Here is a 15,032-nt window from a genome sequence, read left to right as displayed (position 1 = left end):
TGTTTGTTGAATTTTGATCTCCCATGCTGAGAATGGTATTGCCCTGAGACTCACTCCTTGACCTTCCAAGTTTCAGCTCTTTGTCTTCCTGTGTATTACGTGTCTGGGACTCAGTGTCTACTTTGGGTACCACGGTCTATCTCGGTCTCGCCAGGAGGTCTTCTAGAGAAGTGTGCCTTTTACCCAGGGATCCTGCCCCGTGGCCAGATTCTGTAGCTGTGACTGGACCTCCAGGACAATAGTGGACCACCTTCCTGACTTGCCCAGCTTTTTGCTCCCTGCTGATAGTTCTGCCCTCCCTATGATAGCTGGGCCCTGAGAATTCCCCTACCAACCATCACCAAAACCCAGATAAGGACTATTTGCTAAATCAGATCAAGGTTGCCTTGTCCATTGGATGTTGTGTTTGGTCCCTAGATTGGGCTTTGGAGCTGGATTGGGCTCTCAGCATGCTCTGCTCTCATGAGCAGGCCTGGCCAGGACTCAGCTCCCTTCTCCATATAGCCTTTGTGCTCTTTTGAGTCATAGTAGGTGGTACTCAAAACTGTACTCTTCGAAATGGAGAAGGGGACACTAAAAGGCAGCAGAAGAGGGACCTCTTTAAACACGTATCTTCAGGTATTTCAAAGGTTGCCATATAGGGAAAGTACTGGACTTGTTCTGCATAGCCCTGGATATCAGAACCAGGACGCCAACTAAGGTTGCAGCCACTAAGCCTTCCTTACTGCTAGCTCAAACCTAGCAGTGCTTCCAAGAGGTAGAAGGGGATTCCTTCTGGAAGCCTTTCCTTATGGGAGGGAATCTGGCATAGGCTGGAATAGCAGGTCTAAGTTTCGTTTATTGGTTTATTTCCACTACAGCGTGGATAAGGATAGTATTTACTTGGCTGGCATTTGCACGCATGATATATTGCCATGGTAATATGTCTATCATGAGCGACCTGCAATCCTACTCCTTTCTCTGTCTTCAGGGACTGCAACTGAGAGTGGCTTTATTGTAGCAATATCCTCGAGTCTGCTCTGATTTTTTAAAAGTTACTCAATCAGCGAATAAATATTGAGTGATTATTATATCTTAGGCACTGTGATTCATTCATCGCTCAGTACTTTTAACTGCTACATTTAGCCAAGTATTTTTGACATTGCACTCATGAACTGGATGTTACAGACATTGTAGAAAGGGTTCAAGTATCCAGTGATGTTGATTTATAGCTCACCTTTAAATTTCTTTTAAATTTAAGAATTACTCATTGAGCTCCTTGAGTCTAGTCTCCTACTGAGTAGATGTCTAGCCTCTCAAACGTGAATTTGGATTCATGTTTCTTAAGTCTGTGCTATCAGATCCCAGTATTTATCTACACAGATAGCAGGGAGGTTTGCTGTCAATGTCATCACTACTTCCTTAGGAGGGACTGTAGGGCATAGTTTTGAAGAAATGCTCCTCCCCCTAAACTTCCCCTCAGCAATGGCAGCTGGGGCTTGGGCCCATGCCATCTGTCAGGTGCATAGTCTCAGTGGCCCAGAAAAAGAATTCTATTTCAGATCCTCTGAGAGGCTTTAGCCAGAACAAGGCTTCAGGTTAGTAGGCAAGAAGCATCATGAATTACTGGAGTTTGTTTGTTGGAGCCTCTTATGAATGACATCATCCATGCTAAGAAGCTGGTAAGAGTCCTCATGAGAACTGTCAGTGAAATGGGTATAGAAGAAGCAGTGCTAAGATTGGCCTTCTACTGACTTAGTGTATGCAGGGTAGGGGGCCAGTCATATTTGATTAGATACCTGGTTTCAGAAGTCCAAACTTCCATTCAGTGGGAAAAGAAATCAGCATTGAAAGCATAGGATTGCTATTTGATTGGATCAGTCATTGTTTGCAGTAATTAACTGCTGTCCACACTCAGAGATAGTCATGAGGATGAGAGAGGACTTGAAGGAATATTGGTCTATGCAGAATTATACTCAGGTTGTCTCAGTCAGACTATGATAGTTTTCAGTGGAGCCAGGAGACTCTTCCTCAGTACAGCAACTCCAGTGATTCCAGCTACAATTATACTTGGGGTTGCCATATTTATTTCAGATTGATCTAGAAAATGACTGACATTGTAATGTGTAATGTCCACATTCCTTAGAATATTGTTTTGGTAACACCTTTATTGGGATATAATTCACATCCTACTTAAAGTGTGCAATTTAATGGTTTTTAGTATATTCACAGAGCTGTGTCGCTATCACCACAATCAATTTTAGAACATTCGAGTTACCTCAAAGAGGAACCACACAACTCTTAGCTATCATCCACATGACGATCATTCCCCAGCCCTAAGCAACCTATATATTTGCCCATTTTGGACATTTCATGTAAATGTAATCAGATCATATGTGGGGATTTTTTGTGACTGACATTCCACATAGCATGTTTTCAAAGTTCGGCTGTGTCTTAGCATGTGTCAGTACTTCATTTCATTTTATGGTCAAACAATATTCTTTCATATGGATATACTGTATTGTGTTTATTCATTCACCAGTTTATGGACATTGCTACTGTTTCCATTCTGGGGCTATTATGGATAATGCTGCCATGAACACCCACATACAAGTTTTGTGTGGACTTAACGTTTTCATTTCTCTTCGTATATACCTAGGAGTGGAATTACTGGGTAAAATCACTCGATGTTTCACTTTTTGAGGAACAACCAGGCTGTTTGCAAAGTGGCTGTACCATTTTACATCCCCATCAGCCAGGTATGAGTGTTCTGATTTCTCCACATCCTCGCCAACACTTGCTACTATCTTAGATTTGTCAATTATAGTCATCCTAGTGGGTATGAAGCGATATCTCATTGTGGTTTTGATTTGCATTTCCTTGATGAGGCATCTTTTCATGTGCTTATTTGGCAAAATGTCTATTCAAATCTTTTGCCTGTTTTTGGTTGCGTTGTCTTTCCATTATTGAGTTATAAGAGTTCTTTGCATATGCTAGATAAAAGTCCTGTATCAGATATGATTTACACCTATATTTTTTCATTCCTTGGGTTGTCTTTTCACCTTCTTGATAGTATCCTTTAAAACATAAAAATGTTTTTAATTTTGATGAAACTTAAATTACCTATTTTTCTTTTGTTACTTGTGCTTTTGAAAGAATTACATCTAAAACACCAGTGCCAAATCTGAACTTACGAAGATTTACCCCTATGTCTTCTTCTAAGAGTTTTGTAGTTTTAGTTCTTAAATTTAGGCATTTGATTCATTTTTGAGTTAACTTTTTTATACAGTCTGAGCTGAGGATCCAACTCCATTCTTTGGCTATCAGTTGCCCCATAATCTTTTGCTGAAAAGACTATTCTTTCCCCATTGAATAGTCTTGGAACCTTTGTCAAAAAATCAATTGGCCATAGATATATGGGTTTATTTTTGGGTGCTGAATTCTGTTCCACTGATCTAGATGTCTACCCTATGCCGGTACCACACTGTCTTGATTACCTTGTTTCCTTGGAATAAAAACATAACTCGTGAAATTCATGTTCTGAAAATGCAAAATTATGCACCACTTTTATGTTATTAAATTAGCTGTCAAATAATATGTTCAGTTTTAAAATCAGACTCTTTACTCCTGTCTAGTAATACAGATAGTATGTGCAAACATTATTTCCCATACATATTAATAAGATTTGGCATTTTAAGAAAAATGTTTATTATTTTCATTTTATTTTTTTACTGTAGCAATTTGCTTTAGATAATAAATCTGTCTCACATCTCTAACGAATTCAAGAGAGTTCTCTGGGATTGACAGTGATAACATGGGGAAGTGGAGAGGTTTGGAATCCACATCTAAATATATCTGTATGGCAGGAGTTCAGGAGGAGGTTTGATTTGAAATCTAATGAAAGACAGAAAGATGGCTTGAGAAGGGCTCTTGTCTGTCAAGCCCTTCACCCAGAGAAGCCCTGCTCTCTTAGTTTGCATGACTGACAAAGACTTGGAGTCGAGTTGGAGAAAGACTGCCCATGACTATGTGTCTTTTTCTAATCTTTTTAGACTTACTTTTTAAAAAGAAAATAATAATGTCGCTGAATGCAGTGGCAAACAAAAGGCGGCCATGTCTCACTTGGTAACTGTCAGGGAAACAATTGATGTAACTAAAGATAATATAAATAATCTGCTGATTCTGCTATGGAAGAAAGCAACACTCAGTCTAAGAGATCATATGTGGTCCTAATAAAAGAACATCACTAGATGCAAATCTAGAAGGCTGGTGTTCTATTCAGTTTTTTATATTGTAAATCAGGAATTAATATCTCAGTCTGTAAAATACTGCGTGGTTCTGAATCTGAGACAACATCCAGGATATTCTCCTTGTAGATTCATTTATTTATTCATTTCATCCTTCTGCCCTTCTCCCTTCGTCACTGTACTTTTCATGGTATCTTATGTACAAGAGAGGTTCAGTACAGGAGATGAAGATTAGAGGATGGGAAGAGAATTGGAGAGGAGAGGGGGATGGAGAAAAGGCAGGGCACCAGACACAGAGCAGAAAAACAGATGGGAGATCAACTGAAGTCATTCCTGTGGTCTCCTCTATTCCCGCACATCTTCCCCATTTCCACAGTGGAACGGATGAAGGAACCACTCAGGATTAGATCGGTGTGCCATTCGGGCCACACTGTTCACGCTGCATCAACGATACTGTTGTTCGTAAGACATTTTCACAATTAAATCACGGCTTACCTTACCTCGAAGCATACTCTTTTCAGATAAATCACTTGTTTTATTCTCAAATTCAGACAACAGTTATTTGAATTTCAGTATCACTACAATAACACATAGGTTTCTTTGTCATAAAACTAGGAAAAATAGGGAAAGAGCAAGTAAATTGATGTGTATTTGATTAGACATTGACTTGGCTGCTATTTCGGAGAAATTTTTTTATTCATCCACTACTATGTGTAGTTTTTCCTCTACTTTGTAGTTTGCTTTGTTCAGTGTTTGGCATAAATGTGTCAGCATTTTTACAGTGAACTGGACCAGTATGTGTCACAGTCTCTATCTGTCTGTCTTTTTTTTTTTCCCCCTAACTTTTTTTCTCTTTGGTTATAGGCCAAGAAGGAAGGGAGAACATTCACCACCACAACGTCTCAAAGGGAATACATTGCCAGCATTTTGAATACTTATTTGGACAAACCTTTCTTCAAGGTAAATATTACCATTGTACCAGTGATCATTAGAATTTGCAGATTGCAGCGTTAGTGCACAAAGGCTTAATTGTTTAGTCTGGTACAAACCTAGAGTGATAGGAGAGAAAGAAGGAGAGGGAGCCGGAGGGAAGAAAATAGCGCTGTTGGGATATCCTGCAGTCTCTTCTAAATGTGTTACCAGGAGAATGCCGTCAGAATCTGGGAGCCCACTGAGCTGGACTCAAAATGTGTGGGAAAAAGGGGAGAAAGGGGAATCTGTATTTTTTTCTTCGTGTCAGTGTCTCTCAGATATTCATGAAAACAAAAGGCAGTGTGGTCTAATTGTAAAAATAGCATTTCTTCTTTTATGAGGAAAGAGTTGGGTAATTCCTTTTAGGGGTTAAAATAAGATATATGTTGTATTCACATCACAAGGGGGAAAAAACCTGAATCACAGTATTTTACACCAACTGAGACTTACGAATATGGGAGAGTTTAAAAGAAATCTGTGTTCTTCTTTTATGAAAATACCTACTAAGTAAATCTTTCATTGGCTGGTGGTAAATGCTTCATGAATGAGGTCCTTTTTTGGAACATTATATTCGCGATGCCTCTTTTGGGGGGAGGGGAAGGTGTGTGTGTGTGTGTGTGTGTGTGTGTGTGTGTGTGTGTGTGTGTGTGTATGAGACAGAGAGACAGAGACAGAGAGAGAATAAATATGAGACAGAGACACCAAAGAGAAATCTGTCAGCATCATACTGTATGTTTCAGAGAAGTAACTCCAGGCATTTTCTTTATGAATCATGAGCTTGGCGAGAATAAAGATCTTCACAGAAGCAGCTGAATTCCTAGTCAGCTCCATCACTCATGAATTAGCTGTCAATATTTTAACACAAATTGCTGTGTCATTTTTATGAAGTTCCCCTGTTGCTGCTCAGTCTGTAGCTAAAAGCTGTTTTCACCAGGCCCTGAAATTATAGTGGATGAACTGCCTCCTTCCTTCGAGAAAGATATTTGTGTGCACTCACACACAGAAATGCAAAAATCTACCATCCAATTTCAAAGAAAATAAACTTGTCAACTTTCTCTGTTTAGCAGTTGATATAGAGTTGACAGTACTTGGTCCTGAGCTGGCCAGAATGTAGTTCCAGATTGGCAGGGGGAGAAGAATGTTCTCCTCCCCAGTCTTCATCCTGCCTGTTCTCTTCTGAAGGGGTTGGTTCGGGAAAGTGGAGGCGGTACATTAGAGGAGAATTTTGTGATACTATTCATTCTCTGTTCTGACAGAGAAGACATTGTTTATTCACTGGAATAGGCTTGGCAGGAATCTGTGCTGTGCATACAGAATGGAAACATCGCAGAGCAGTGGGGAATCTCAAAATCCTAAGCAGTGGATCAGCTTAGAGCTTTTTGAAAAAATATATTCTAATAGCCTCCATGACTGTAGATGCAAGTCATAATTTGGGGAGATCGTTTTCCTTGAAGTAATTGTTTGCTTCACTATTGCATTATGCATGTCTCACATGGAAAAAGTCCTTAAGAGAGCAGCCTGCCTATCGCAATACTGTAGTAACAAAAATTAAAATCATGAAAGGTGAGAAATACGTTCTAAACGCACTAGACCTGCTTTGAGATTGCTCCCTACATATAAGCATTCAGGTGTCGGTATCAACGAAAAATAACCCGTGCATGTCATCGGATGATTCACAGAAACAAGTGGGAGCTGCCTGAGATAAGAGAAAAAAAGACACATTAAAAGATGTGCCTTGGGGTAAGAAGTGCCCCGCCAGAGACAGTGTGAGAGGGCACCATGCTCAGAATGTTCCAGAACTTTAAAGGCAACAACTGTAAAAGCCAAGGTTCAAAGCAGTGTGCAAACCCTGCAGTGGCCTGGGGTTTGTGCTTCTTAAAAGCTCTGCGTTTATCCCACTCCGCCACTTCCCTGAGCACAGCACCAGGTGTCTGGGACTCGGGGTGTGTGTGTGTGTGTGTGTGTGTGCATTTGTGTTTCTCACCAGAGCAGATAAAGGTGTTTCCAGGCTGCAGGCTGCCATGTTCACAGACACAGCACGTGAGCTGATCCAGGGGAGCCCTAAGAGCAAGTGTGCCCCAGCCACCCCAAGCCAAGTTCACCAGCCCCTGTCCTTATGCTCAGAGAGAGATGTGTCATATTCCCCAATCTTGGCTGGTATTTGTAAGATCTCCCTGCATCTCTTTTTTTTTTTTTTTAACATCTTTATTGGGGTATCCTGCATCTCTTTTTACAAGAACTATATGATATAAATTCTGACATTTCTAAAATTACAGTTATGATGACATCAGTATACGGTCAGCTATTAGATGATAGCAAACCAGTCTCAGCTTTTTATGTAACTTATATAAGGATTAGTCTTACACACCTAATGAAGATCTTTTATTCTACAACTTAGGACATTATTCATGTACATTACCTGCTTTGTTTTTTCTTTTCAAGAAATGTACATTTCCTTAAGACATATTTGACAATCTTTATAAATATATATTTATTAACCTTTTAAAAATATATAAAATATATTTATATGATGCTATTTTCAAGTAAATACCAATGACACCAAGAAAAATTAATCAAGATTTACCAAACTATTTCCCTCTATTGTGCCAATCTTTTGGGCACATTTATTTTGTCTGTTTTAAAGCTGGTTTTATTTTATTATTTTTAACAACTGAGGTAAGGACTATGAAGGGAGGTGAGGCAGAGGCAGGACCAGCCCCTACTGCTCCTGCCAGGGGCTCCTGGGAGGCGCTGCCCGTGACGCAGGACAGGAGAGCCCTGAGAGACGCAGTTTGCAGGGCAATTGCTGGCCCACCTGTGATTCTGGCAGCCCTGCCTCTCGTTCTGCCTCCATATTCCCATTCTGCTGGAATCTCTGGTAACTGTGCACGAGGTCTGATCATTAGTGTGTGCAAATAACAGCCAGGCTCTCCATCACAGGCTACCCCAGCCCGCCAGAAAGTCAGCATGTGCACCTCTGGAAGCAGCACTGCCAAGCCTGGCCTCATTTGTATCCTTGTAATTAGTCAGGCCTGGCTGTCTCAAAACGAGGAGCGCGACGGTCTTGTTTTCACCACTGTTGTGTGTCATCTTTGTCTATTATGAAAGGAGACATATACCAATAGAGGGAAATTGGAGTAAACACAATGATACTATCCTATTTAACCAACACATATTGCATGTACGGTGAGGCAAGCACTGGTCTCGGCACTTTGCAAATATTAAATCATTTAATCCGCCAGACTGCTCTACTACTACTATTATGATTATTCCCATTTTACTGAAAAGGAAGCTGAAGCTCAGAGAGGGTGAGTAACTTGTCCAAAGTCCCACAGGCGGTGAGGGCAGAGGACACAGCAGCAGTGCCACCTGTGCCGGAGTCTTGGCCGTAGGGTTCCGTGTGCCCGCCCCCAAGGTGGCTACTGTGCCACAGCAGATCTTGCCGAACTGTCACATCCCTTTGGGGTCTATAAACACACCTGCCAGTCTGCAGAGGTACACACGATGTGTGACATTGCTGGGTTTGGAACTGTACACCCTCTGTCTCTTGGTGTTTATGTCAGTGGAAGAAGGATTTGTAACCACTGTCCTTCCAGAATTCAAAGTGGGTACGGATTAATGCTGCATGGGAAACCCAGGCTTCCAGGCCCCGGCCCCCGGGGCTGTCAGGTGAGCTGTACTGCACAGCATCACTCAGCAGCACTGGGACAAAGGCCAAGGGTGGTTGCCATCCCTCTTCTTCTGCACTTTTTCACTAGGTCCTGTACCTTGACGGATGGTGGCTCTGAGGGCAGCAGTGTTGCTGGACTTGACAACATTGAGAGAAGCCACTATTCAGGCTGGTGTGTCAATGACTTGGACGTTTGACCGTTCCTCTCTGTCACCTGCCATGGGGAGTTAGATAGCAGCCTTGCCTTGCCTTAATCCTGACCTTCCCAAAGCGTGTTCTGAGGTGTGTTAAGGGGTGCAGCTCTCCACGGTGCTCCTAGAAAAGAAAAGAAAGAAAAGTTTTTATTTATGATCAGATATATTTGACAGATGTGGTTTAAACAAAAATTGATCTACTTACTGCAGGTTTCTCAGAATTTTCTTCTGTCCCTCCAAAGCAAGATGTAGAAGGCAGAATTTCCTAAATTTCTTATTCTCTCAGGTAGGGAGAAACGTCTAGCGACATCCCTTGGGTGGAGGAGAGACAAGAAAACCCAGTGTCACAGGAGGTAATCGGGTATTAAGGAAAGACCAATATGCAATCCCAATATTTGGGATTCCTACATTCTAGCCCACCTTTAAATATGGAGGATAGAATGGGGTTATCTCTAAGTTCTTTTCATCTTTATCAGCTGGGAACTTTGTTTATATTCTCCAAAAGGGCTTTCAAGAGTTAGACACAATATACAGCACATCAAGACAGAGTAAGTTTTAAAAAGGTAGGGGTAAAATGAGGCACAAGGAATAGAAGGTAGGAAAGGTGGGGGAAGGAGGGAGATTAGTGTGCACAATGAATTCTGTAGAAGCCTTCATGGTTGATCTGAAAGAACGGAACATTGTTCTGTGTTTTCTAATGAACAGTTTTTAAAGAACTATGATCACAGATTCATGATTAACAGGGTCCTAAGCGAGGAACAAACAGATTTTCGCCAGAGAAACAATTATTCCCAGTTTTAAGATCAAAATTTTCCCATGGTTTTTTAAATCTGTGGCCTTTTGGTCTTTTAGGTAGAAATTTTGTCTCTGTCACAGGCTGGTACCAAAGAGATTTGGAACCTCCATAGACATGCTTCAGAGGTAGCTGTGGGTACCTTGCCTCATTTATTTATTTATTTATTTATTTTTCGGTATGCGGGCCTCTCACTGTTGTGGCCTCTCCCTTTGCGGAGCACAGGCTCCGGACGCGCAGGCTCAGTGGCCATGGCTCACGGGCCTAGCTGCTCCGTGGCATGCGGGATCTTCCTGGACCGGGGCACGAACCTGTGTCCCCTGCATCGGCAGGTGGACTCTCAACCACTGCGCCACCAGGGAAGCCCTCGCCTCATTTATTAAACATTACACTTTGCAGAGACCAGCTCTCCTTTGGTGTACATGGGTATGTCTGTGTTCTGACTCCCTGGACTCTGGAGTCTTTTCCAGAACCCAGAGAGCTGTGTGATGGAAGCCCAAGGTTTGAGGGATCGCACTTCTCGGATGGACACATTTGTGTGATCTTTGTATGTGGTCATCACATTCACTCTGTATTTCCAGGATCCTCATCTGTCTTCCTCATCTGTCTCTAACTTTTTACCATTTGTCATAGCCTGGATCAGGGTTTCCCAGTAGCCACTTGACAAAATCACTGGGAGTCAAAGGTGTCCCAGGGGTTTCACATTGTCCAGGGTGGTAAAGGTTCAAATCCAAGTTCTATTTTTAAAGTATTCGTAAATATCACAGACAGAAACCAAACTTATGGTTGCCAAAGGTGAAAGCGGAAGGGGGGAATAAGTTAGGAGACTGGGATTAACGTATATACACTAGTATATATAAAATAGATAACCAACAAGGACCTCCTGTATGGCACAGGGAACTATAATCAGTATCTTGTAATAACCTATAATGAGAAAGAATCTGAAAAAAGAAAATATACGTATATATTTAGTACATGTATAACTAAATCACTTTGATGTACACCTGAAACTGACACAACACTGTAAATCAACTATATTTCAATAAAAGTTAAAATTTAAAAAAGAAAAAAAGAAAGTATTAGTAAAAGTGATTACATAAATATTTTTAAAGAACATAATACTGTTTGAGGACCTCTTAAGAGTATACAAAGCCATCAGTGACAGTCAGATGAGCAAACATGCTTATGATTCATGTGAACACTGCAGGCTCCCATGGAGGTTTTAGTTTTAATTAGTCATAGATTGTTACCTTATACATATCATGGATAGCTGATTTGTGAGACAATAAGCTTAAGAAGCATTGATATGATGTTATAAGCTGCAGTCATCTGGTCAAAATTCTTATATACTTTTCATAGTGTTGGTCATGTTTCATTTCCTAAACTGGGTAGTGGTTACATGGGTGTTTATTGAATTATACTTTCTGTAAATCTTAAGTATCTTAATATATTTGGTAGGTTTTATATTAGCCTATTAGGATATCTGTCTGGTATAAAATTCAATGTTAAAAAAAGAAAAGTAGTGACAGTTATATACAATTTGGCTTTTTATTTATCAGAAATAAACGTCATTCATACCCTTAATATATGTGTCCTCACACTCCTCCTGATAAGCTACCAAAACAGTCAAATCAAATCAAATATATATTAATTGCAGAGAAATGCTTACAAACTGCAACCTAAAACTTTTTGCCTTATTGTTTTATAAGTAAACACAAAATTATCATAGCTTGATTATTTTTGTTCAAAATGTATGATACCCAGACATATATTAATGGAAACAATTATTTTCTATTTTGATATCAGAATATATTCAATATAGTTTAAAACTTATATATTTGGTTCCCAAATCAATCATACACCCGTGTGCCTTTTCAAAAATTTGTCTGCAAGTCATGTATTTTATGAGGTAATGAAGGTAAAGTTAATTAAATAGCACATCACTTATTAAATAGGAAAAAGTCAAAATAGGATTATTAAAATTTATATTTAAATGACTATGATATTATAATCTTTAATAATAACTTACCTAAAATCAAGTAATTTGGGACTTTCCTGGCAGTCCACTGGTTAAATCTTCCAATGCAGGGGTGTGTGTTCAATCCCTGGTGGGAGAGCTAAGATCCCACATGCCTCGCTGCCAAAAAACCAAAACATAAAACAGAAGCAATATTGTAACAAATTCAAGAAAGACTTTACAAAACGTGTAAAGTTTTGTAAAAACTTTTTTGTAAAAAACTTCAAAAAAAATCTTTTAATTTTACTTAAGTCACTTCTTTCTTATATACCATAAAATGTTTAAATAACTAAAATATCTCCCATAGAGGTTTGCAAAGGTGTCACTATGCAAGTCAAAACAGGTGAAAAAGCCTTTAATGAAGCCAGGAAAAGAGGTTGCAATAATTATTTGTAGTCAGTTTAAAGAGATTCTAGCCATTCTCCAGTAAACGACTGGTAATATGAGATCTAGTGATTTGCAGAAGGAAGATGAAAATCCAGTGGTATCGTCAGTTGATTAGAAGAAAATGTGAATCCACTCTTGGCCGCCTGCCTTGCTCCATCCACATCAAATGAGCATCTCCTGTAGTTTCCTGTCGCATCTCTCAGCGAAAAGCAGCAATTATGGACTTCCCTGGTGGCGCAGTGGTTGAGAGTCCGCCTGCCGATGCAGGGGACACGGGTTCGTGCCCCGGTCCGGGAGGATCTCACATACCGCGGAGCGGCTGGGCCCGTGAGCCGTGGCCGCTGAGCATGCACGTCCGGAGACAGGAGAGGCCACAACAGTGAGAGGCTCGCGTACCGCAAAAAAAAAAAAAAAAGCCATTACCTCTTCAAATGAGTACTAACCTCAAATGTGCTATACAAATCCCTATACTATTTATGTTCTCTTTACTTATTGCAAGATATATATAGATACATGTACTATTTTGAAATATTAATCATAAATCAATGGCATTTTCCCTATTTATTATTCTTTTTATAACAAAGGATGCTTTCTTCCCAAGAGTCCTGTTTTTCTTAATCAGGTAAAATTTCTTAGAGTTTAATTTCCTTGTGTTCTTGGACATTGAGGCATTATTTGTACCATCTTGTTTGGTGAGCTTATTAGTTTTCATGTTATGACTTCACTATTAACTTATTTTTATTACAGTAAATACATTTTGCATCTATTATATCCAAATGAAGTTAACGAATTTCAAAATGATTTAAACCATCATTATTCTCCAACAATATTCATGTTGCTTGGCTGTTCTAATTGTTTATTTAAAACTCCACTTCTCATGAGAGTAACTACTCTTTAATAAAACTTCAATAAAATTCTGAAGAAGAATTTCAGTGGATAAGATCTAAGGAAAAATAAATATACATAAATGAAATATCTTTGCCATTTAATCGATGTACGCTACAACATTTCTCTGAATTGTAACTAGCTTTCATTTTCAAACTTTGGAAGAATGAGTCATTTGTAGGAGGAAGTTGATGCTAAAGAACTATGTTTGGCAACTTGAAGAACATTTTTAGCACTCGGATTTCCCTATTTATAGTACAGCATCAGGCAGAGTAAAATGTTTGGCATTTCTATAAGGGATGCAAAGTCTTTAACATTCTCTGTTGCGATCTAACAATTCATTTCAGAGTAAGATGAATGAGTCTTGTTTGGAAAATGTTTTCTACAAATATTGGCAAGGAAACTGTGACTGCATTTCTGTGGATTTTAAAAATGCAGACTCCCCTAAATTAAATGATGATAAATTGCACAATATTACTTCTTTCTTCTGCATTGCTATAGTTCTATGTGAAGTGCCTTTTATTACTCTGAACTGTCACGCTCCTCTACCCCATTCCTTGCTTTTTAGATTCTGTTAATCCATGTTGAAGTCACAGACCATGATTCTAGGTCCCTCCAAATGTCAAATTCTTTTTAACCTAAGCTTCCTCTCATCTACAGTGTTTTTCTCATAATTAAAACTCCAGATTACTTCATTAACATATACCCTTTTCCTTTACATTAGAGCACCTGAGAACAGTAATTTGTAGGATTTTGCCCTTAACTGGCTACATAGAAGAAGAGAGATAGTCATACTCCCCCACCCACACACATGCACACACCCACACACAGTTGAACTAATGAAAAAACAGAGCAAACTAAATGTAATGTGGGATCCTGGATGGGGTCCTGAAACAGACAAAAAAAGGACATTAGATAAAAACTAAAGAACTCTGAATTAAATATGGACTTTAGTTAATAATAATGTACCAACATTGGTTCATTAATTATAACAAATGTACCATGTTAATGTAAAAAGTTAATAATAGACTAGAAAAAAATACAGTAACTGTATTCATACCTAATGTAGTAAAGGGCTAGAGTTGACTCCAGCCTGTTTTGTCATAAGAGGAAATGGAGTAGGAAGTGATAACTAGTTCTCCCATTGCCAAGGTCTTCTGACACAGCCACCTGCAGCAGAGATGGGCAAAATCCGAGGCCAATCCCAGCCAGCCACAGTGACTGTGGGGCTTGAGCGCACTGTGCTGCTATCTTCCTTGTACCCATCTCTGGAGACATGAGAGGGTGCAAGCTCAAACGTCCTGGGCTCAATTCCCAGTCATTGGGTATTGGGGGCTTTGCTTGACATGTTAACCTCTCTGGACCTCATTTTCCACTTCTATGAAATCAGAGGGGGTCACACCAGATTTTTCTCTCCCCAAAACTGTGGCTTAGAAAAATTCTGACTCTCTGAATATGTGCTAGAGGTCTCTTTGTGAATGGAATTCATTGACGACGAAATTTTGGTACTAAAGCAATTTGTATGCATTACATAGTTTATAGCATAGGATTACTATTTATCATTTTCTAGCATTTTTGTACTCTACATCCCCCCCAAAAAAATAGTCCTTAAAAATAATACTGTTGCCATGTGAGACCCACTTACACATTCAGAAGATAAGACCACAGTTTTTTGAAATGCCCACATTGAATCTGAACTCAAAATCATATTAAATATTAAATTATACCTTAATTTGTGATACATTTTTATTTTCATATAAGGTACATTTTCAAACAAAAATTTTAGTTTAATGTGCTTCAGTGCAATTTACTTTGAATTTATTATCTAATATAATTTATAGTGTTATGTGGTGCTTTAATTTAGGGCAATAAAATTTTGAATACCTAA

The 15,032-nt window shown here is 39.4% G+C and overlaps 1 protein-coding gene across 10 annotated transcripts in view; it reads left to right on the top strand.

Annotated features, from left to right (window-relative positions):
* Positions 1-15,032, top strand: part of PAG1 (phosphoprotein membrane anchor with glycosphingolipid microdomains 1) — a 143,430-nt gene that overhangs the window by 75,784 nt on the left and 52,614 nt on the right. For 5 of the 10 annotated variants that reach the window (XM_060128022.1, XM_060128021.1, XM_060128023.1 and 2 more), the window contains 2 exons: positions 2,639-2,738; positions 5,091-5,186. In XM_060128022.1, the coding sequence (XP_059984005.1) occupies positions 2,667-2,738; positions 5,091-5,186 (168 nt within the window). In that variant the 5' untranslated portion in view covers positions 2,639-2,666. Of the gene's footprint in view, positions 1-2,638; positions 2,739-5,090; positions 5,187-8,988; positions 9,151-15,032 lie in introns of those variants that run through there. The other 5 variants (XM_060128026.1, XM_060128028.1, XM_060128030.1 and 2 more) reach the window with 2 other exon arrangements.

The sequence above is a fragment of the Lagenorhynchus albirostris genome, chromosome 17 (assembly GCF_949774975.1).
Source record: "Lagenorhynchus albirostris chromosome 17, mLagAlb1.1, whole genome shotgun sequence".
Taxonomy (NCBI): Eukaryota; Metazoa; Chordata; class Mammalia; order Artiodactyla; family Delphinidae; genus Lagenorhynchus; species Lagenorhynchus albirostris.
The sequence above is the reverse complement of the archived record's forward strand: the minus strand, read 5'-3'. Positions and strand labels throughout refer to the sequence as shown.